We start from the raw sequence: 21,159 nt of genomic DNA, 5'->3' as shown, positions 1-21,159 counted from the left end.
TGATGCTTGCTCCTACCCACTCTCCCGCCCACCTCCATAATTTCTCTGTAAATAATTGTGACAATGTAAATATATTTCATGCAAAATGATCAATTAAAACAAATGAAGATACCATGCGTGTGCTCTTCCGCCCCTTCCCGCACCTAGGAAGGACAAATAAAATGATAATAATGCTTTTTTATTATCATTTTACTTTTTCTCTGCACTACATATCAAGTGGTAGGGCAATGCTCCTCCGCCTTAGCAGAGGAGCCGCCCCTGGTTTCTAAGAGTAAAACAATGTTACCCCCGAAGACTTTGACACATCTATTTAACCCAAACTGTCTGAGAAGTGGGGCTAATTTACAACTCAGCCTCATCAGCGAACCTGCAATCAACATAGCTAAAAAATAAATTAGGAAACTTCCAAATCTGGCACACAGCGGAGAAGGATCGTTTATATGATGGTTCAAATGGCATCTGTGACAATGGCCTTAAAAACGAATGCTCGCACAAGCTTAAAAACACATGCACACACACATATCACATTATACTCCATTATAGTAACAAATACACAAATCATACATATTAGAAATGACACCTACTGGTTTTAGCCAATGCTGGTTGAATATGGCTCTCCACCATGCAACTTGAAGCATTTTTGCGAAAACCGTAGCGCCTCCAACTGCAACTGCATGATCTTCTACCAGCCTTCCCATTTGAAACTGGCTACATTTGTCTCTAGCACCATTTCCTCTAGCTGTGAAAACCTTATGAATGATGGCTATATGCAATGACAGATGATGACATCCATAGAATCTTGAGTTCAGTACTGCTTCTGTGACCAGATTTCAGCAGTGCCTTGTAACAAATATGATTAACAGCAAGGTGTCTTTCACTGTCGGTAAAGTGGTATTTTTACAGAGTCAAGACAGCCCTATCAACCGAGTAAATACTAGCAAGAAAAGGGTGTCGAATGAAGGCAAGGACACATGATAATTCTAGGCAAAAGAGAAATGAACACAAATACCTGATATTGCGAGACATAGACTACAGCTTGGAGTGGTTAGAAAAGCTTTCAGTCATTTCACTGTACAGCACCATCACTTCAAAGAAAGTATAAGTCTTCAAAAAGATACGGCCACCTACTTATTTTGTGGGTCTGAGTGTGATCAGAGTATACTGGTCCAAACCTCTAAAGCCCTGCCTTATTGTCCCCATACCAGCCATGTGTACTTTGTTGTCAGACTCTCCGGGGTAGATTTTCATACAGGTTGTGTTAGCATCACAAAAATTACGCTAAGCAGCACAGCTTGTTTTTAGGTCTCGCCTAAGCTATGCGTAAGCGATGGCTCTGCAAGACATTTAGTGGGGCTTTTAAAAGTGCTCCCAAAGTCTGCAGGCGGATCGGGTACAGTGCATGTGCGCCGGGCGCGCGCACCATTTGTCAACCTGCAGCCTTTGGGAGCACTTTTGCGGCCGCTTTGATGTTCTCAGTGAGCCGCGTGGCCACTGAGAACATCAAAGCGCCCGCGAAAGTGATCACCATTTGCCATCCGCCTTAATTATCATTACATTACCCTTCGTGGTTGCCTACAGCATTTGCTGCACCCACCGAGGAATGCCTCCCTGTCTGCTTCGTCTAACTTTTTGCACCCACCCCCTTGCAACATTTTCCTGCGGACACAAATCTGTGATGTCCCTCGAACGGATCTCTAACTTCATCTCCATTCTGACTTCACCTGGCTGTGACCTTATCTCCTGACTGTTTTATCCCAAATGTTACTGCACTTTTCATCTTCCTATACCCACTGGCAAGTCTACATGCCAGCCCATCTTAACCCACCCTTGACTGCACCGCTGCCTGTGAGGTCTCACGAGTTACTGTTCCTAATTACCTGTCTGCACATTATTTGCATGTCAACGCTCAGCAATGGCTGTACCTCCTGATTGGCACCCTGCTACTCAGCTCATCTTGCCCTAGACCCATTTGTAATGCTCCCCCTCTTTTCTCATGTCCTTCCTGTATAAATTCACATGCAACCATGCTGCCTTTGGAGTGGCCAACTTTCCGTTATCACTAAGCAGGACACAATTCCATGGGGACTCATCTCTTGCAGGGAGCTAATGCATGGCATCAGAAGCTGTTTGTTATGTGGCGATTTGTCTATGAATCACAAAGTTCATTTTCAGGTTTCATTCCATTAACTCCTCTGCTAAATCGGGCCCTTTTAAAAGACATAACTTTCACGAGGCATAGGAAAAAGGTAGACAGAAGTGCGGCATTTAGATCATCAGCTTAATTTGAGCTGAAATTCCTTTGTTGTAAGTTGAGGCGGGAAGGGAAAACAGACACTGATATCACAAGCCTGAACATTTTAATTCCCCAGGTACCCAAGGCTTTTTTCCCCACTTATCCAACTAGGTAATAAAACAAAATGTTCCAGTGAACGCGCTTAAGAGAGAGGTATTTGCCTGAGGGGAGACAGTATAGCCATTGATGTCGTCCCCTCTGCAATGGGGAACATACTTGTAATTTTCCCTCTGTGTGATGACCCTCAAGCAGGCACGGTTATTATTGCTCGGACACTACAGGCCATTAAAGATTGCGAGAGCGCAGTTATGGCCGCTGTCCGCATCAATGGCGCCTCTTTCTTCACAGATACTGGCAGTTCGATTTCCCAGCGTGCAGTCACATGTGGTCATGCTTCCTTTCGCGTGACTTTTGTTTCCGTTCCTCTCTGGTGACTCACTGGACACAGTGCTGGCAGCCACTCCAGCTTTCAATGCTGGCTGGTAGACATCTTCTGAAGCCAGTAGGCCTGGGGGCGAGCGCCCCCTCCTGGCTGGAGACGGCAGAACCATGGACTCCCGAAAAGGATAACCACTGGGTCTCATTATGTCTTAATATAATTGCCTTCTCGCTATGATTCCTTAAAAGTCAATAATGTTAATTTAACAGGAAGGCTACAGTCACCTCGGCGACTCTTTTCCAGGTTCTGGAGACCTCCACACAGCGCTGAGCAAACGGCCTCAGCCGCACTCTCTTAATTTGCCAATTAGCTCAAATAATGCTTCTTATAACTGTGAACCAACTTTCATATTGCGCGGTGTCATGCTGTACTCCTCAGAGCAGAAATATGAAACGGGGCACCCCTTAAACTACCAGCAATTAGAGGCAATATACACGCTGAGAAACAATGGATCCTCGTGGGATAAACAGTCATTTAATAATATCTAAATTAATGTTGTTCTTGTTTTCTTACTGTCTCTCTCCCTCTCTCTCATTCCCTTCCCACCCTATTCATTCTCTTTCTCTCTCATTTCCTCCCAATACTACCTTTTCAAATGGTCTCAACCTTACCTGTCTAAAGTACAAAGTGTCACGTCCAAATCTCTGCCTCCGCCTTTTTCTATCCACAGCATATCGACCGCGCTCTGAAGTTAACGGGAAGGTGACACTGGTTGTTTTACAAAACTTTCAAATGACTTTTAAATTAATAAATATCTATTTTCAAAAGCAATTAAATAAATGCCCGATCTCTGTGGGCCACGCGAGGCATAGAGTCGTTAGCTCTGAAGACCATCCCGGCCTGTCATCAAAGCGCCTGCAAAAGTGATCACAAACTGGTACAGCTGTGCTCCTTGCATTCCCCCCTCCCTTTTAGCCCATCCCTTTCCACAACAGCAGCAGCTGGCAGGCACCGTAAGGGGCAGTGCGGCGCACACAATCAAACTCCAATGAATACCAGGGCTTTAGGTGGAAGCTTTTTCAACATTATATACAAGCCATAGTTGCTGTTTATCTTATGCAACTAACAACCATTGACTAAGTCAATAGTCCTGACTTGTTTAGGACTTGTGCCCTGCATGAAAGACTCCTAAACGTTGGGAAGAGTTAGACATACAAAATGATTGCAGTGCTTAAAAGAGTCAGTCGCGGGTACGTACCTTATGACGAAATCTTCCACAACCATCCAGGCCATCCATGAAGGACCACCCCACCCCCAACTTGAGGCAGCCCATTCGCTAACGCGGAGGCGTTTCAATTAACAACATCGCTGCGGCGGCTATTCCGCTGCAGCGCTAAGTGGGCGGGGCGGCCGCTCGGCGGCCGCATGCTGATGCCGGAACCACTCCGTCATCAGCCGCGGTTGGGCTGTGCTCATGATGGAGCGGTTCTGTCATGGCCCCGCCCGCTCAATAGAACGCGCAGGCGCGGCAGCAGGGCCATGACGGAACCGCTCCGTCATCAGCACAGCGCCACTGCAGCTGATGACGGAGCGGCTCCGTCATCAGCATAGAAAGGGTTAAAGTCCAATCTACTAAGAGGTCGGTATAATTTACACACTGTGTCGCTTTCTGACGAGAAGGTCAAGACGGGCAGTTTTTGAAGAAGAAAGTCTCAGATTCCGCCCAAAGTAACACAATTACTTTTATCTTTTAAATTGCTCTTTAATATAAAACACGAGAACAATACAAAGTTAAATGTTATTGGACCTGCCAAACACTTTGTAGGATGAGCCATGCACGTGTCTAAGCTCCTCCCCAAAGCACAGAGACTTTTGACAATGGTCTCTAGAACTAAAACCCCTCCTACTGTATGCCTACCAGAGGCGGCATTGTTTGTATTAATAAAACCCTGGCATGCCCCCCGCCTCCAGTCACACCCCGTCACTCCGGGCTGGAGCAGCACGTCCACCCCCGCTGCGGGGGAGCTGCATTGAAAGGGGAGGCAAGCAGCCGACCCCCATCATGAATCAGTGTCAAGTCAGCTGCTGCCTACCTGCCCCACACCCCCTCCGACTCTCACAGCCGGGTGTCTGCGTGTAACAACAAACACACAGCGTTATTCTCCCCTGCCTGCATGAAACAAGGGGCAAGGTCTTCGGAGTGTCTCAGTCTGTCCCATTGTTTTCTTCACATCACTCTCTTCTGCAGTCTCTTTGTTAGACATTTACACTCCTTTTCTCAGCATACCTTTCTGAAATACTCAATACCAATCGGTGTCTTCCTCTCCAGCACCTTCTTTTTACAATCTCTTTCACATACTTCCTCGCATCTCCTGCACTTCACCAATCCCCCCACGAACAACATACCCGCTCACCTATACGCACTGTATTTTCTTCAACTTTCACCCTGTCAGTATTTTGACAGCTGTGTTCATCCTTCACACGCTTTTGCACGTAATCCAAATTATAATTGGCATGCCAGGCCATTTCTCTGTGTGCTCCGCGGAGAGGCCAATGTTTGGATGAGCATGCGTTCAAAGACCCTTTATGACACAGTGACAGGCACTGTGACATATTCACACTGCATTCTGCCAGGACTCCACAACTGACAGTCCTGGCCCACCCACAACCTCCATAGAAGCACCTTGTTTCACACTAGGCACTGTAAATGAGTAATACATTGAATGAAAAACTACGGAAACACATCATCCTGAGAAAAGCAAATACTCTTAGGGAATGCAAGAGTAATTAAAACATGACACTTAAACCAGAACACTCTGAAGACCACCTATCTATCTTTCTATCTATCTATCGCCCTCTATCTATCTATCTATCTATCTATCTATCTATCTATCTATCGCCCTCTATCTATCTATCTATCTATCTATCTATCTATCTATCTATCTATCTATCTATCTATCTATCTATCTATCTATCTATCTATCTATCTATCTATCTATCTATCTATCTATCTATTTATCTATCACCCTCACTCTATCTGTCTATTGCACTCACTCTATCTATCGCTATCACTCTATCTACCTATCTCTCGATCGCCCTCACTCTATCTGTCTATCGCTCTCACTCTATCTATCTATTGCCCACACTCTATCTATCTATCGCACTCACTCTATCTATCTATCGCACCACAGCATCACTCAGCACCACCACAGCATCACTCAGCACCACTACAGCATCACTCAGGGGCACCACAACATCACTACCACACCATCACTGAACGCCACAGCATCACTCTTCGCCACCACAACATCACTCAGCACCACCACAGCATCAATCTGTGCACCCATTCAACAACAAATGGTTCAAATATGTTCTCTCAATGTTTCAAGCTTTGTTACAAATGTCACAAAAAGATGTTAATATTTCACTTCTGTTCTTGGATTTTCGTCACAATAAAATACACTGAACATAATCTTCACAAAAGTTATTTACAAAAGTTTAAGCTATTGCCACTATAAATTACAATAACTTTTATTTAAGTATTAATCACTAAAAAAAATTGAAAGCCATTGTTATTTGTAATATCAATTCATCCGAAACCCAGTCTATTAACAATTGTAGACAGGTTTTAGCGCCAAAAGTTAACGCCATGTAAGTGAGGTGTTAACAACAAAATCGTTTTCATTTCCAACTTTGCATGTGTGCTAAACTGTGCAGTGCACATACAAAGCGGGAAAATAGTTCGATCTTGTCTAGGGATAGTATTTTGAACAGGAAGGGTACCCTTCCTGTAAACAACCTTTGCTAGACTCAGGCTTGCACTAGGTGCTATGGCACACAAAGCAGCTGAAATCAGCGCAGGCACTAGGGAGAGAGCTATATCTCTGGAGGTATGACACTCTCGTGTTTCCTCCCTGTCACGCAATGCAGCGCAGCATTTTTGGCTGCTGCGCTGCGTTGCTTGTCTTTTTTTTTAAATCTGGCCCTTCGCCTCACCTTTGCTGTGACTGTGACCCATGTCTGAGCCTTTAGATTGAAGAATTTTCTTTATTTCTTTTGACATTTACACGCATAATCCTCCAGGACTGTGGAGAGGGATGGCTCCAAAATAGCCACAAAGTTCACCTGGAACAAATCACTAATTGAGAGTCGTAATAGCCCAGTCTCCCGGCTAATAACAGATCAGGGGGGGGGGGACTCTTTCAACACGTAAATATATGCCATTCGAATTACTAATCCAAAGGAAATGAATGGTTATACTAAGCTCATTATACAATAAAATAAAAACCAGCTGCATAATACTCGAACACTAAAGGAACGTCTCTACTGGATAGTGACACCTAGTAAAGGTGTTCAAGGGAGTATACTTCTTTCGCTTGTATGGAGCCCTAGTGCTAATCCTTACCCTTGGAGATAGCCATGAGACATTCATTATGAGGCAGGCAGGAGCAGAGAACACGCTTCTCTGTGCACATCTCCAGCCTCCGGAAGGATCCCGATACCAGCCACTAGAAGCTGTGTGGGATTTAACAGAGACCTAAAACATGCTTTAGGAGGCAGACCCTTATGGATTAGATGCAGTTGCACTTTAGTGTCACCCACCCAAATGTGTGAGTTTGAGTACAGCACCTTTTCCCACAAGGGACAACGTCATATAATTAATATGATTGTAGTAGTAGTAGTAATAATAATAACAACAAAACTAATAAATATCAATCATAATAATAGTTTCCATGCCTATATCCATTTTTGCTCTGTAGTTCCCTTACCCAGTACTCTCATCCACACCCCCTTCCAAAAATCTGCTTTTACTACCTGCCTACCGCTCTTTCAAGCTCCCCTTGCCTGAACCTCAAACTTTTTGATGAGCCTGCTTTGTGCGCACACTGCCATGGTATCAGAAATGTAACTAATGTCTACCTTGTCATTCTCATTTTACAGTTACCAACTCTCCAGACCACACAGTGCCCTTAGGTTTGCCAACTAACAAGTAGCTGTAGCTGGGCTACACTCATTTTGGGGTGGCCAGGTGTTCACTGGTGCGCTTTTCCTGTTACTTCGACTAAATGTCCTTTCTCCGCTTCTTGGTTGTGATTTCCCATCCACCTGTAACACAAGGGTTTGCAGAAACTCCAGCGGTTCTTGAAATGGCATAATATATAGATGTTACATCAGAGCTGTCGTGCCAAAAGTAAGGACGGGCTGCTTATGTTTTGCTTTTTGATTGCCTGATTTTTGACCTTTTACTGTGGGAAAGCCTCATAACCTGGGACTCACCCACGGTAAACTCATGGTAAAATGGACTGCATGTGTTTTCCACTAGTGACCGCCTTGTGAGATAATGCAGCCAGGGTAAGGGGCACCAGGGTGGTTAAATGTGGACAGGTGTGTACACGTGTGTGCACCCGTGTATGGGCTATGCGAAGGGAGATTCTGGTTGTGCACATCCCAGGAGCTGGGTACAGATAGACTGGTGCAGAAGGGACTTTGCAGAGTTGAGTGGTGACATGGAGTAAGCCTTATAATGTGGGGGTACACCGGTAAGGAATAGTCAGTGTACTTTACTGTTTCACTGTAGGAACACAGCATTATACTCCTATGGAAAAGGAGACCACATGGGGTAGTGTCAGTTCCCTTGTGCTACAAACTTGAGACACGCATTAAAGTACACAGTAAGTTCTTTGATAAGAGCCATTCTTCTATGTCCAAAAACATATCTGTAGCACTTATGGGTCATCCAGAAATGCCATATTTTTCCGACTCATCTCAGAACCAGATCCCAGACCCTGTGTGACAGGCTGGATTAATTACCTTCCTCCCCAAGCTGTAGCATCAGTGGCCTAGCCCTTCATGGCAAGCATTCCCCAGGACAGAGGTGTTCTCTCCAGGAGAGAGAGATAGGGTAAAGCTGCGGGGCATTAATCAGCAGCTGTCACCCGGTACCAGGCACCAGGCCTGTTACAGGCCCATGCCGTGATGTCAGTGAGTGGGGGAAGTGGGCTTTTCAGAGACCATGTGGCTTGGGACCCCTGGACGACACCATAATGAAGTATCCCAGAGGCCTGTGCAGTAAGCATGGGCGGAAAATCCGTTTCGCTCGCGGATTTTGCGGATTTTCGGTAAATTCGCAATCCGCGAGATTCGCGAATCTCCCGCAAAATCCGCAAATCCGCGAGCAGCGGATTTTGCTCGCAATGTTCGCGTGAGTTCGCGGCTTCCCAGTACAACTTCGCGCCCCGCGAATAAGCGCAAAATTGCAGAAATACGATCTTAGCAAAACTGAAACTACTTACCAGGTTCAAAAGTTCAGGCTCATCATTAGTAGCCATTTCCTGTAGTGCTTCCTGAGGGGCCCCTCCAGAGTTCAGTTGCCAGTTGCAACTATTATGTGACCCTGCTCTGAACCTCAGAATAGTTACACATATGCCACAAAGGTCCTGAATTACAGCTAAGGGAGACAAGCAGGAGCCAGGCTGGAAGTTCAAATCCATTATTCAGCCCCTAATTCATTATTGTCAGTTGGGGTAGGGCAGGTGTTGTAACTAATTTTGCAACAATGAAAGCACTTAGCAAGTGCAAAAGATCACTAATCAGGAAGCACTAAGGAAGCAGGTGCCAGCTAAAAAAATATTCTGTGACACATTAATCAGCCCCAAATTAATTCAGGTCACTTGAGGCAGGGAAGGTGTGCTTGCTTTGCCACAATAATGTACACTGACTGGACAACCAGAGGGTGCTGTGATGAAACAGAGGGTGGCATGGGTGGGCCAGAGGGTGGCATGAGTAGTCAGAGAGTGGCAGTGGTGACAGAGAGTGGCAGTGATGAAGAAGAGTGTCCCAAACAGGCTGGACACGTAGAAACAACAAGTTCGCGAAACTTGCGACCCGACAGGTAAGTTCGCGTTTTGCGAAATTGTACAAAACCCTCGCGAACTGGCAGAAACCCGCGCGAACACACAAAAAAAAAAAATTTGCGAGAATTCGCGGATTTTGCGAATTGCGAGTTCGCAAATCCGCAAAATTCGCGAACGCGAGATTCGCAAAATTCGCCCATGCTTACTGTGCAGGAAGGTGGGAACAGGGGCAGAGAGGTGGCACTGCAGGATAGGCCAGAGGTGCATTCCTGCCAGCAACCTCGCCTCTCCTTGAAAGATTCTGCGCAGTAAGAAGAAATCTCTGTGGTATAGGCCCAAAGGAGACTGAGATAGACCCCCAAAGGTAGGTGACCTTTGACCTCTGCCGAACCAACGACGATGAAGCGATTGGGGCTCCAGGTCCCGGGAACTGTCCCCAGAAGAAGACAAAGCTGAGGAGCGCCGTCGCACTCCCCATGAAGTGGCCCCAGAAGCAGAGAAAGTCAGGGAGTGCCATTGCACTCCCCGCAAAGCTGGTGGGGGACCCAGGATCCCATCCCTGTATTGCCAAGAAACCGAGAACATTAAGGAGCAACATGTTTCCCCTGTGAAGGTGCCCATTGGCCCAGGATTTTATCGTTGGGCTCCAAAGAAGATAAAGTCAGAATGCGCCGTCACGCCCCGGTGAAGCTGCACGAGGGCCCAGTACTCAATCCCTAGGCTCTGATGGCTTGAGGGAGGATGGGTAAGTGCTGTTGCACTCCCCCACAACCAGAGAGAGCAGGGGGTAGTGCAGTCACACTCCCCCGCATCACCAGAAGCAGCACCTGCATCTGCCTGACCTGAATGATGGTCTAGACTGCAGCAACACACAAAGGTGTTGGCCAGGCGGGGAGCTGGCGAGAGTGGCCGGGGTGGGCTTCCTGGGTTGCTCTCCAATGCAAGAAAGGCACGTGGGGTGCCCAGGTGGGATCGGGATTACCTGCAGGGATATCCAGCATGGCTCTATACGGGGATACCACTGCTACAATATGCACACGCCTGGAAGAGCGACCCATAATGCCCTGCAGAGTCTGGCCAATTCTTGATGGGAAACAGCTTCTTTTCTGGCATGCGGTGACCACCCGGAGGAGTTGGTCACTGCCAAATTGAAGTAGTTGTGCAGGAGAAAGCTGCAAGAGCAGCACAAGCACCGCCAAAAGGAGTTGGAAAGTTCCCAGCCTAAGTCCCTGGTCACTCTGAGACAATAACTCCTCAAGGGGTTTAGACCTGTTTCAAGCCTTCCTAATGTTGAAACTTTTGTTCTACAGCTTGGACAGCTGAAGATTAGGGCCACACCCAGGCGTGAGAGGATTAACATGGGTTATAATATTAGAAACATTCTCAATGGTTTTAAATGTGAAATTGCAGAGAAGTGCATGTACACTAATGTTATTCTTTAGGGACTAGGTTTCACATGCCTTGTTTTGTGCTAAATGTGAATTCTGAATATATGTTGCTAGCATCCTTGACAGGGTGCCTGATTATAATTGCATAGTTGTGTAATTATAAACACGATGCAGGATTGAATTGCGTTATTCAGGCCAACAGATATTGTAAGTATACCACACACCCAGTTATGCTTAGACATTTACTCTTGCAAATGCTTCAGTGGAATAACGAGACTGTCAGCCACTGTAACTAAAGTTTGTATGCTTTATTGTCAGTATTCAGTGCTCTCGGTCAGGGTTATATGTAACTATTGCAGATGTTCCCATTATGAAATGCTTGTTGGAATAATGCAGTGGGAAGTCACTTGATTGGTGTCAGTGGTAAGGGCCCTCACTCCAAGTTATGGTCAACCTGTGGCATTTAGGTACCAGTTAATGTCTATACATGTGAGAGGTGGTACTAGACCCCCCTCCGGTGGGAGGGGTGTGACTGTTTACACAATGTCATCAAGAAGTATTTCCATTAGCTTATGTATATTTGTAATTTTTTGCATAGTGTTGAGTATTGTGTGTGTAATAAATGTACTTTTCTTTTTTCTAAAGAAAAGCACAGACTGGACAGTCATTTATGTATTGAGTGTTATTGTTGTGTATCTGTGAATGGGGATTACTAGCCCACACCACCTACCTCGAGTAGGCCTTGGACTGCTTTGAAAGCCTACCCTATGAGAGTCAAGCGCTACAGTGGGGTTTTGGTTCCCAGTGGAGGACAATTGTAAATCCATTACGTGTGCAGGCCACACAACTAATGCCTTGTTTTCCAATACAGGACAATAGCGCTCACAGTATTTTTATTTTCAATAAAGACAACTATGGACAGAGAATTGACAGCCACCTTGGAATGCCATTTTATAATATCCATGAAACCAAGGCTGCAAGACCACGTCTGTATTGGAAATATTTGTTCTGGTTGTATAAAGTTTCAATATCACACTGTAAAAAATGAGAACAGGGTTTTTAATCTTTGCAGGATTATGAGAATGTTCAAGGTTTAGCGAGCTGTTGAAATACGGCAATTTGCTCCATAAACATCCGTTTAGGCAGGCTGTAATATTAGTCAGGCTGTTTCTAATTTACCTCTTGCTTCTAGCAAAGTAATAACTGCAAATTATGAGTTAGGTATGGCAGGCATGTTTTGCCTTTAAACACCTGCTGTTTCTTTTAATCTAGTAAGAAAACTAAATTCAGAGGTTGTCAGTGCATTTGTTTATGTAGTGCTAATTAAGTGATATGCAACACAATTTATATCGGAAGAGTGAAGTTGTAAGTAGTGATTATTGAAAATGAATTATGTTTCTTATTGCAGAAAAGATGAATGCCACATTTCTAACCACAAATGTTAGCACCGCCACCCCTGGCACTCTACGATTCCTGTCTTCAACTGCTGGGGAAATCCTACTGAATCATACCACGGCAGGCGCTGAGAAAGCAGACCCGCTGCCCATCATTATCGCCCTCATTTGCATCTTCCTCCTGCTGGCCACCTGCCTTATTTTTGTGACCCTATGCAAACCTGCCGCACTCGACCAGTCGCGCTACGGCCCTCATGAGTGCATGCCTTACCACCCAGAGGACCCGAGTGAACCTCAGCTTCGTCTCTGGAAGAGGTTGGGTTCCCTGCGACGTTCAATAAGCAGCTTCAGGCGCAGTCAGCCCATCTCCCAGCGACAGAGGACTTGTTCAAAAAAGCCACCAGCCAATCAAGACTGGGACTTCATTGAATCAACTAAAATGTGACCAATAGCTCAATTTCTGTCAGAAAACTATTGGTGTTTGTACCGTCAATGGAATTAGGTTGCTAATCAACTCTGGATATGGTATTCCAGGACTACTGAATTTGAACACATTTCCTACAGATTATAGTAAATCTAAGACTTTTAGGGCATATTTCCATTTAGCTAGGCAGTTAACAGACTGGTTGCCTTAAATCTGGGATACATAGATTTGGACTAAGTAGGAGAAAACAGTAACAGAGTTAAAACATAAAATGCAATCTTTCATGCCATTTGAGAAAGCTAAGAATATCATAAGGAACTTCTGAAGGGTTGATTACATTAGGGCTTGACTATGTTCACCGGTTGGATCTTGTGTTATTTCGTGGTTCTTTTGAAATCGGTTTTCTCAAAAGTTTCTCTTACTGGATGTTGTTTGGAAATTTGGCCTAATGAATGTTGCTTAGTAGGTGATAAAGATCTGGACCAAAAGCATATTTCCCACTGTGTTTGTAGATCATAATCGTATATTTTGTATAATGGATCTGAGACATGGATTCCAGATATTTTGCTCACTTGATTTGGGGTATTTAAACCAAGAATGTTGCTCACTGGAGGTTTTGTGTTTTGATCCTAATGTTTGTCTCAAAGATGGTGCAGGTCTTCGCAGATCTCAGTGAATGTTGGGGATTAGGGTCCCAAGAGAGTTAGTCAGTACATTTTGATTGCCATGGTTGCATAAGTCATATGTAGTAGATATTGCATGGGTTCTTGGCCCATCAGTGTTTTCCAGTTCATACTGAGGACTTTGATCCCCTACTTCTATCCAGTAAGCTTTTTGAGATTAGGACTCCAACTCTCCCAGTAGGTCGTGGGGATCCTAATATCAGAAATATGTTCTAGTCAGCTCCAAGACGTAGATTTTCAGAGCTCTCGGAAAAAGTTCAGTTTTCTATTTGGATGGGCAAAGTAGCCATTTTGAAGGCCATATTTTGTGATTGGGCCATTTTTGTGGTTGGCACCATAGGAATTTGAACCGTACTGCATGGATAAAATGCGCTACACAAAATTAAATTGAAAACAATGCTCCTTCCACTGATCTAATGGCAAGTGTATGGATTAATGTGAAATGTGTGACTGCCATCTCACAACCCTTCGTAAGTTACCTCTTGGCTCCTACTTGGACCATTTGCTCCATGCCTGCTTTCTTCCTATATGTCTTTCTCTCACGCCCTTCCATTGCCCCACTCTAGTTGCAGGCTCTGCCAGTGCGTGGCTGGTTTGAACATTTGAATATATTTACCCTTGCTGATATCGGTTTTAAGCGAGACCTCGCTTCTCAAAATCCAACTCTTCTATACGTTCCACAGTTTACCCCGGGATATATCCGCTCGACCTCCACCTTATGTGTTGGTAAATCATGTGTTGGTCAGTGTAATCAATCTGGCACCTAGTTCCATAAGGAATGGAACATGTGCTGGTCCCTTCTCTGCCACCTCTTCATGATCCTACAAAGCATAGTGGTTTTGTGAGGGTGATAAAGGATGGAGTCTTATCCCATTTAGGAACACCACATTATTGTTATAGATTTGAGTTATTGTATTTATTTGCCTAATCCGTGGTCTCTATTGTACTCTGTGATGTTTCTGATTATGATGTAAATTGTACAGCACAGGAACTATATAACACACCTTGTATAGTATGCAGCCCATAACACAAATTAATCCAGCCAAAAAAAGGAGGTCTGAGGGGAACCTTAGGATAAACATTTTCGTAAAGGATAAAAAGCAAAGTTCACCTGCTTACTGCTTCACTCTTCCCTCTTTCCCATCTTCTTTTCGCCCCAGGGCCATCCCTGCACCTGCTTGAACCTTGTGTGGGGTGCCATGCCTCTCCTTCAAGTAATAATTATACCCATTAAATTATCCCCTTGCGTTTCATTGTAAATACACCCAAACCTGCAATCCCTTCAGTGAATTTTACAAAGGCTTCATTATTCGCGTGCAAGGATTTTCTGACAGAGAACAACAGCGTTTTAATCCGATGCCCTCTCTTCGCCCATGGCCTTCTTTTACGTTGATGCATCAAGGATTATATGTTTAAGAGTTTTGTAAAATACTGTGAATTTGCACACTCTCCGTGTTTAATAAAAAAAGGCGCTCAGTAAATGTGCGGGTTCAGTGATTGACAGATTTTCCCGAAAGCTGAGTGCACAACTGCTTCTTGAGGGGAACAGCAATCTGGTAGTGATTGTAAAGGAACTTGTTATGTTATGTTACAGGTATTCTATAGTGCGCTCCCAAATGCTTTTTGGTGCTAACAGGGCACAATGCTCTGAAATGAAGTTAGCATGGTTTATTCTGAGGCTTGGTAGTGCAAGGTATTATACAAAGGTGGTCAGGTATGGGCGGTAAGTGCACACTGGGAGGCTCCAGACTCCCAGTCTGCATAGTGAAAATGTAGGATAAACTACCTGGTTGGCGTAAGATGAGCATAAGGCCATAGATGGAATACTTTTTTTTTCATTCGGCAGGAAGTTTGGGAGGCATCCCTATGAGGCCCTCTGAACCGGATGTCCCTTTGGGAATGATACATTTACATATCCCAGAGGTTGTCTTTTGATGGTGAACCCACAGAAGACCAGCATGGCCCTCACTTTAAGATACTCATAAGAGGGTTCCTTAATGTGAGGGGCCATTACAAGGCTTCTGATCAGTAAGACATTCCCCCTCTCCTCCCGAGGCGCGGGCACCGGGGGCATTGGGAGCACCAGTGAGCTTTGGACGTTGGTCCTGCATAATCAAGAAATGATCCCTGCGGGGCCCGGAGAAACGAGGAATAACCAGGGGAATCAGGGATGCTGCACTCACGGCCTGATCCACAAAGAACCTCCGCCCTGGTGGCAGAGCCACATGAATGGCAGGGGTCCCGCACTGATGGTGAGACCTAAGTACGGTAGTTACCCATTGTGGATGTCTCACCACGAGTGCAGGCCCTCCACGACTGTGGGACCCCACCACGACTGCGGGGCATCCTTCACAAGTGTGTAGGCCCTTTTTGAACTGGCCACTCAGTTTCTCCAGTAATTCCTTATTTTCCCCTGAAGATTCATCCAACTGAATTTTCCGGGTGAAACAAAACAGTTCCACAGTGTACCTAAGGATCTGGTAAATCCCAAAGGGCCTGCGGCACGTGTTTCTGGCTCCATGAGCTGTAGAAGGACTCAGGGATAGCGGCCCAAACTTCAAAAAAGAATCTTGAGCTGATCCAAGTTTTTTTCTCTTTTTCTACAGAGTTTTATATAGCACAAACTTGCAGGCCCGGGCTGGCCGTTGCGGGTACCGGGCAATCCCCCGGTGCGCCGCATGGGTGGGGGCCGGTTTGGGGCCCCTGGGGGCCGTTTTTGTTAAAGGGCCGTAATTGCAGCATAGCTGCAAAATCGGCCATGTAACAAAATAGGCCGAAAACCGGCCCTTGCAACAAGCTCAGCTGCACCCCGGACCCCCTACCCCCTTCGGGAGGGGGTCGACTGAGCACTTTGCCAGGGCCGGTTTTGGTTCCCAGTCCGGCCCTGCAAACTTGACCCGAACGTATCAGAGCGCTTTACACGAGCACCAGTTGCGTTACATGAGGGCACATTCATTTTTGTGAGGCACAGGGAGATTAAGGGCCATATGTATTGAGGCAATTTTGCAATCACAAATGCCGAAATTCGCAGAATTTCGGCGTTTGCAATCTTAAAATAGCTAAGTGGTATGTATGTAAGCAAAACAGCCTCACAAAATAAGGAATCACAAATTTGCGATTCCATATTTTGCAATTGCATTTAAGGAATCACAAATTGCGATTCCTTAAATGCAATGTATGAGGCCCAGAAAAAGTGCAATTTGGCCATAAGGAATCGCAAATTACCACCAACTTCAAGTTGGTGGTAATTTGCGATTTCTTTGAAAAATGCACTTTTTGCATTTTTCAAAGTGCCATGTTGCACACATACGCCACATGGGCACACATGCACATTTCGGGGTTGCAACAGGGTGTCCTTTTGACACCCTGGCACCCTTGAAATTGCATTCTCAATTTGCGATTCTCTAATTGAGAATCGCAAATTGAGAATGTCTTCCCATTCATTCCCATTGGCCTCTTGGCCAATAGGAATGAATGGAGATGTATTCCTTAATTGCGAATTGCAATTTGCGCTTCGCAATTAAGGAATATGTAGGATTGCAAAATTATTTGCAAATCCTACATAAATAGCACTTTGCGATTCTCAAATAGCGATTCTCTAAAAATCGCTATTTGAAAATCGCAAAATGTACATTTCATACATATGGCCCTGAGTGATTTGCCCAGAATCACAGGATGTTCAGATTTGAACCAGGTTCCCCAGATTTGAAGTCAACCGCCCTAGCCATTAGGCAAACTCCTCTCCCCAGTTCATGAGCAGCAACTTGTCACACCAGAAACACGATGGTTGTGAACTGGCTATAGTGACCATACACGAGGGCCACTTGTATGATCAGTGGGCTGAGCAATGGCAAACTCCAAGAACTGAGGATCATTTAGTGACATCTTGAGCAGTGAAAGAGGTGTGCAATGCAATTTAATTGCCCTCAAATGAATGGTGGGTTCTGCATGGCTGCAAGGGTAGTTAATGATTCTTGAAAACGGTACTCTCAAACTCCTTTATTATAACTTTACAACCTCTGTAGGGCTTTGCATGTTTTTTTAATATCAGAACCCGAAGGCAAATGGACAATGTCTGATGCTTCCATTCTATGCCGAGCCACGCATACGCCTTATTCCAGAGTGTGAGAAATCTGTGTGCTCTGTTTGTGCCTTGAAAGTGTCAAAGATGTCCCCGCACTTCCCAGTAAGGTGCTCACAGCTTGGTATCCATAACCCAGAGGGGGCAGATAGCTATGTCAGGCAGCTGGTGCACACTCACGGTAGTCAGGGGGTGGGCTGGCGAGATTCTGTCTTTGGACCTTGTCTCAGGACATCCGAAATAAGATCCTTCCTATAAAACCCCATAAAGCCTTAAGTTATCCATTCTTTACGGAGCTCCTCACCCTTCATTTCTCTTTTACAAAGGGTAGCTCAATGGCTGGCTCCTTCAGTGACAATCTGAGTGACGTGCTCAGAGGTACATTCGCAGATGCCTAAGGTGGGTGGGTAATACGTCAACATTCCGGCTACTTGTGCTTCAGCCTGATTGCTTCCCTCTTCATGGTTGTTTTTCACAGAGGAAGCCTATAATTTCACAAACGAATGCCAAAGGGATTTTATTATCTTTAGTTCCTTTCCGAAACATGCATTTAAAATTGGATTCATTGGTTTTCTGATTCACAGATCCCAAATAAATGATATGTCATCGACAGCAAGTAAACACTAAAGGTCAGATTTATCAAGGTTTTCTATCGCCCTTGCGTCATGCTAGAGGGCGCGAGGGTGACACAAAACTTACGTACGGTTTATCAATCCAGGCAAGGCCACCTTTCGTGGCCCTGCATCTCTTGATAAATCTGGAGTAACCCAAGGCAGTGCAAATCTCTACCTTGAGTTACTCTGCCCCAGGGAGATGTTCCATGGGTGGAGCGTGGGTGTTCCTATGTATCCACCCACGGATTTTGGGGCATTCCAATATTTACTATGAGTGGTAGACCAGGGAATGTGTCAAAATGCTGCAACTCCCCAGATGAGGCATAACATGGAAAAGGATCATAATTTCTCCTCATTTTTTTTCTTCTTTCTACATGTGATGCCTTCTGCAGCTCACATAGAAGGAGTAAAAGGCCTCTAAGGAATTTTTTTGAGTAGGAAGGTACCCCTTTCTACACAAATACATCCTGCCTATATCGCAGACACCCTTGCACCATGACGCAAGGGTGCCTGCACTGGCGCTAGGCCGCTAATTGTGCACCAGCCCAAGCAGAGGACAGGAATGTGCCATATCTTGATAGATATGACACATTCCTGTCTTGTCTCTTTCATGCAACGCAGCAAGGTGCCCTAACAATATATCATTCGCACCAGACACCAATTCCAATACATCATCGTGTATCATCATACTTTACTGTAGGGCGGTACACATGTACTTGTTAGATAGTTGGGTAGTACATTTATCAATATGCTTTCCAACCCACGCTTTCAGGGAACCCCCCCTTTAGTTTCACATTGTATATGTTGTCTTAAGTTCTCCACTATTATAAACCACAGGATCAACCTCAGTGTCGCTGAACTCTATTCTCATTTCATGTGGCCATGAGCAGGTAGGTCTTCAGTGGGCTCCCGATATCTCTTGGTCACGGTGCTGGTTTCCAATTGCTTAACACGGTACATCACCGAGTCTAACCATTGCTATGAAATAGGTATTGCCTAAAAATGTCCACAACACTGCAAAGGTGGCAAATTGCATAATCTTGATGATTTCCTGTTTATGGTATACTTGGGAGTAGAAAGGTGTGCTGTATTACTTAATGCTTAGTAGAGCTTGGCAGCCTCCTTATGGAAATTAATGACAAAGGAAATACTCTTTGGCAAAACCAATAGGCTTGGTTTTGTTAGGGGGAGTTAGATAATAGTTGAACCTCTTTGTACGTACTGTTTGTAGAGAGAAAATCGCATACGTTCCAGATTAGGCTAACTAAATATGGAAATTGAGAGTAAATCCCCTTTGCTGAAAAGACTGCATTTACATATTTAGGCTCTACGCTCAAAGAAGAGAGTTGCAAAAAAGAACCAGAGGATGGTGTGTGCACTGTAAGTGATGAACTTATAAGACCAGTATTTCCTTTGCATTTATAAGAAAGCCTATTTGCATGTATGTCTTTACCCTACGAATAAAAGAGCTGTAACTAAGCTGAACGCTGAAGGGCGATTAGGGACTAGCACTGCTACTTTATGACAGGTAAGGCATCCAAAAAGCAAGCAGCTCTAAAACAAAAACTCATCAATCAGCAACTAAAAAGGCATAAAGAAAGCAAAGTAATACATCAAAGAACACGCACTGGCTCTTAATTGGAATGGCATGTCGCATCTGCAGTCAGACAAAAGGAGTACTTGATCCTCATCACCAAAGCCTAATGTGATCACACATTGGCCAATGTAATAATGCCAAAAAAGACATGAGAGTAATAGACAATCCCTCAAGGAAATGGCACAGCATGGCAACCATGTGACAACTATTGGCTGAGTGGGCTGATCCAAAAACTCTCTCTATCCCTCTCTCTCACACACACAGCAAAAACTGTGTATAGACAGATCTAAAAATGAAGTGCTCACTGACAATTCTAGCCATAAGAAGCATGGAGATAGATTATGTGCTCTCTACTTCTTAATTGCACTTTTTTAACGTTATAACCTGAAATATTAAACAGCTAAAAGCGTCTGTAGAAAGACCTAAGAAGGATGTGCTCCCTGAAATTAGTAACAACCCAAGGCTCTGAGATAGATTTTGTGCTGAATGTATGTAGGATTCCTGTTAAAAGGTGAGAGACTTCAAAGAAACAAAGGCTTCAATGGCGGATCACAGGAAATCGACTTTGTGGTAAATTGCGATTTGAGTGAGCAAAGTGCGCTTCATTTTAAAATATTTTCAATATTGCAAGAAGGACAACTCAATTAAATTTACATGACATAAGATATGCAGACAAAAGAAAAGAATGCAAGTACAATAACAATTAGCATCGAAGACAGAGGAACAACTACTACATTTTCAGAAAACAAATGTAGTTTTTAACAAAAATGACCGTAGATTTAGACTGGCCTCTTCGGTCATGATAGTACAGAGGTGCACAATTCAAAGTTCAAAAAAAGTTCGCCAAATTTTTTCCTTCTTTTTCAAAGCCTTAGGACCTCTAAGTCTTGCTAGCGAAAGTTCCATTACGTTTATTTCGTTTATCAATGTCCACCATTCAATTATATTTGGAGGTTCTTTGGAGATCCATGATCTTGCTATGACAAGCCTAGCGCAGGCGAGTACTATGCTTATTAAATCTTTATGCTGACAGTTAACATCTTGAATGTCTAATAAAACCAGATGTGCTGTAAGTAATGGGGTAGTAATTTGTTTACTAGGTAAAACATCCATTATCCCCTTCCAAAATGAAAATAACCCCGGGCAAGAAAAAAGCATATGCTCTATACCCGCAGCTTCCATGTCACATTTCGGACATTTTGTTCTGTCGTTTGCTTGATTCCCCTGCGCCCAGCTAGATATTCTTTGCGGAGTGTAGTATAGCTGCGTGATAGTTCTATATATCTGTGGCCTCAGATTGGAAGAATGGACTATCGAATTTATGTGACATAGTGAAGATAGAATCTGTGTGGAATTGATATTCATTCCCAGTCTAGTTGACCATTTAGCTGCCATTTTGATACTATCGTCAGTTTTACCTTGAATTAAGTGTCCATAACCCAAGCTAATAAG

The 21,159-nt window shown here is 44.5% G+C and overlaps 2 protein-coding genes across 2 annotated transcripts in view; one reads left to right on the top strand and one right to left on the bottom strand.

Annotated features, from left to right (window-relative positions):
- The window catches only part of C5H10orf105 (chromosome 5 C10orf105 homolog), a 52,537-nt gene extending 39,670 nt beyond the window's left edge, over positions 1-12,867 (top strand). The window contains exon 2 of the mRNA XM_086920161.1: positions 12,323-12,867. Within this exon, the coding sequence (XP_086776287.1) occupies positions 12,328-12,753 (426 nt within the window). The 5' untranslated portion in view covers positions 12,323-12,327 and the 3' untranslated portion in view covers positions 12,754-12,867. The remainder of the gene's footprint in view (positions 1-12,322) is intronic.
- Positions 1-21,159, bottom strand: part of CDH23 (cadherin related 23) — a 2,828,172-nt gene that overhangs the window by 924,200 nt on the left and 1,882,813 nt on the right. The gene's annotated exons all lie outside the window — the stretch shown is intronic.

The sequence above is a fragment of the Lissotriton vulgaris genome, chromosome 5 (genome assembly GCF_964263255.1).
Source record: "Lissotriton vulgaris chromosome 5, aLisVul1.2, whole genome shotgun sequence".
NCBI classification, from domain to species: Eukaryota; Metazoa; Chordata; class Amphibia; order Caudata; family Salamandridae; genus Lissotriton; species Lissotriton vulgaris.
Note: the sequence above shows the minus strand (reverse complement) of the source record. Positions and strands in the feature narration are given on the sequence as shown.